The sequence below is a fragment of the Rana temporaria genome, chromosome 6 (genome assembly GCF_905171775.1).
Source record: "Rana temporaria chromosome 6, aRanTem1.1, whole genome shotgun sequence".
Taxonomy (NCBI): Eukaryota; Metazoa; Chordata; class Amphibia; order Anura; family Ranidae; genus Rana; species Rana temporaria.
Genome location: NC_053494.1, coordinates 12,381,315 through 12,384,558, shown reverse-complemented (window position 1 = coordinate 12,384,558; position 3,244 = coordinate 12,381,315). Strand labels below are relative to the sequence as shown.

The 3,244-nt window shown below is 45.1% G+C and overlaps 1 protein-coding gene across 1 annotated transcript; it reads left to right on the top strand.

The window, feature by feature from the left end:
* Window positions 1–507: 507 nt before the first annotated feature.
* Window positions 508–2,871, top strand: LOC120944347 (E3 ubiquitin-protein ligase TRIM39-like). Its single transcript, XM_040358399.1, has 2 exons — window positions 508–543; window positions 1,266–2,871. Exon 2 carries the CDS (start codon window positions 1,267–1,269, stop codon window positions 2,869–2,871), a length of 1,605 nt encoding a protein of 534 aa, XP_040214333.1. The 5' UTR covers window positions 508–543; window position 1,266.
* The last annotated feature ends 373 nt before the right edge of the window (window positions 2,872–3,244 follow it).

The following is a 3,244-nucleotide window of genomic DNA, read 5'->3' as shown; positions in this document are numbered from 1 at the left end:
CCCATCTATACAGCCTGACCTGTTCCCAGTAATGCAGCCAGTCTCTCCAGGACCCAGTAATGCAGCCTGACCTGTGCCCAGTAATGCAGCCTGACCTGTGCCCCGTAATGCAGCCTGACCTGTGCCCAAAAGGCCAGGAGGGCCGGGCAAAAGACCTTGGTGGGCCGTATCTGGCCCGCGGGCCGTAGTTTGAGGACCCCTGCTTTAAATCTTTGTGATCTGAAACAAACGGCCTTGGGTGGGGAGGGATCAGCTGTTGGGATAAATAACATTCTATCTAGTTTGTGTCTAGACTAGAGCACACAGAAAACGTAGCTCCTTCATTATTTGGTCTTGTAGCAGAGGGTCTGGCAGGGATCCTGGAAAAGTCCTGTTCAGGATTTACACATCTCCCGACTTCCTTTCTTCTACCTTTTCAGACCTCGGATCCTCTGTCCACTCCGGGTTTTCCTCTTCTCCCTTTTAGCCAATTTAGGCTCACCTGCACACAGTCAGAGCTCTGCATCCTGGGGAGAAGACAGGTCTGGTGTGTTGGAGATAAAGGTTGGTGAAAACTGAAAAACTGTGTATGTGGAATGTGATAGCATTGCTGATGTGTAGTAAGAGCCGAGACATGACTGTTATCTGTGAAACAAAGGTTACAGAGCATTACACCCGCTACCTATCCCCAGCTTAACGTCCATTTTTTTTAATCAGAAATATATTTTTCTTCTATGCAATTAAAAAACTAAGAATGAGTTATAGATAAGTAGTTTTTCCTCTGTATGTTTATTTTTGGGTGTTATGTTTTATTTAGGATCCTCAGTAAGACCCCTTTCCCATTGGGGTGATTTGCAGGCGCTAAAAAAAGCGCCTGCCAAGCGCCCTGAAAGAGCCGCTCCTGTCTCTCCAATGAGAAAGCTCAAGGGCTTTCACATTGGAGCGGTGCGCTGGAAGGACGCTAAAAAAAGTCCTGCTAGCAGCATCTTTGCAGCGGTGAAGAAGCAATGTGTATACTGCTCCTCCACCGCTGCTGCCTATTGAAATGAATGGGCGGTGCGGCTATACCGCCGGCAAAGCGCTGCTGCAGCACTACTAGCGGGGCCGCAAATACGACTTTAAAACGCCGCTAAAAATAGCGGCGCTTTACCACCGACGCCCCACACAATAAAAAAAACAGTAAAAAACACTTTCTCTGGGTTCTTTCTGTCCTCTGTAGGGTGTAACATGTGAAGCCTCATTATGAAAACAGATGTTTAGTTTTATTTCTTCTTCCTTGTCCCCAGAATGGCGTCTGCTGCTCTAGGAGACGAGCTGAGCTGCTCCATCTGCCTGAACTTTTATACAGAGCCGGTGTCACTGAGATGTGAACACAACTTCTGCGGGGATTGTATTGTGACTGCTCTGGATACACAGGAGGGGTCCGGAGTTTATTCCTGTCCGGAGTGCAGAGATGAGTATGTAGAGCGCCCTCCTCTGGAGAAGAACAGGAAGCTGTGTAACATTGTGGAGAACTTCAGATCTACACAACAAAAGGAGGAGAAAAGTGAGATCCTCTGTACGTATTGTGTGGATTCTCCGGCAGTTGCTGTGAAGACTTGTCTGCAGTGTGAGACTTCTATGTGTGATAAACACCTGACAGCCCACAACAAGGCAGTGGAGCATGTGTTGATAGAACCCACCTCGTCCTTCAGTAGTAAAAAATGCTCCATCCACAAGAAGCTTCTGGAGTATTACTGCTCCGAGGACGCCGTCTGTCTATGTGTGTCCTGCTGTTTGGTGGGGAAACATAAAGGACATGAAGTAGAACTTCTAGAAGAAGCTTTGGAAAAGAAGGAGAAACTGAGAAATGTTTTAGAAAAGATGACTGTGAAGAGCGAGGAAACTGAGAAGAAAATTCTGAATCTACAGGACCACATGACAAAATCGCAAGAAAAAGTAGACGATGAGAAGAAGAGAGTCACTGCCCTGTTTGAGGACATTAGAAGACAGCTGGAGGTCCAGGAACAGAGAGTCCTGAGTGAGATCTCCAGGCAGGTAGAGGAGGTCTCATTGTCAGTCACTCGTCTCACCAAACAGTTGGAGATACAGAATGATGAGCTGTCCAGGAAAATTGGTTACTTTGAGAAGTTGTGTAACGTGACTGACCCAATAACTGTTCTACAAGATGCGGAATCGGACACTGATGAAGTCCTACAAGATCAGGAATCTGACACAGGTGACGAGAATGTGGTGGAATCTTCTGTCCATGATCTGGATGATTTTATGATCTCTCTTGTGTTGCACAAATCTATAACTGATCTTATCACTAATATGCAATTAAAAACCCGCTTCAATATACAGGATGGAACTGATCTGCGACTGGATGAAAAAACTGCCCACACATCTGTGGCTTTATCTGATGACCTGAGAACAGCATCCTTTTCTAAAATGGAGCAGAATAGGCCAGAATTACCACAGAGATTTACAAAATACAATCAGGTGATGAGTGTGGAGAGTTTTTCCCATGGGAGACATTACTGGGAAGTAGAGGTCGGTGACTGTAGGGATTGGGATGTGGCTGTTTGCTATCCCAGTATAGAGAGAGATGGTGATGAGTCTGGTATTGGGCATAATAACAAGTCCTGGAGTCCTTGCATATATGAAAATAATGAATATGCATCTCTACATGACTCTCAGGGACAGGAGTTATACCCGGAGTGTCCTGTGAAAAGATTGGGAATATATTTGGATTATGAAGGCGGCCGTCTGTCCTTCTACCAGCTGAGTGACCCAATCGGACACCTCCACACCTTCACCACCACCTTCACCGAACCCCTCCATGCTGCTTTCTATCTGGATGAGGAAGCCTGGGTGAAGATTGTATCTCCGGTATTTTCTATAAAATCATAATTTACAACATTCTTATTTTATTCTACATATTTGTCATTAATACAAATAATAAAGGTGGGTGAAATCACTTTAGAAATAACAGCTGGGAGAATGAAAAAAAAATAAATTAAGAGCATAAACCAATGATACTCAGAAGAGTATTGGGTATAACAACAAGTCCTGGAGGTTCTGCAAAACTAAAACTGAATATGTATCTCTACATGACTCTCAATACCAGAAATGAAACCCGGAGTCTCCTGTCCAGAGATTGGGATTATATTTGGATTATGAAGGCGGCCGTCTTCTACCAGCTGAATGATCCCATCAGACACATCCACACCTTCACCACCACCTTCACTGAACCCCTCCATGCTGTCTTCTATGTGATTTATGG

What these genes read in the sequence shown, in the direction of transcription:
- LOC120944347 (XM_040358399.1), top strand. Translation starts at nt 1,267, where the DNA reads ATGGCGTCTGCTGCTCTAGGAGACGAGCTGAGCTGCTCCATCTGCCTG.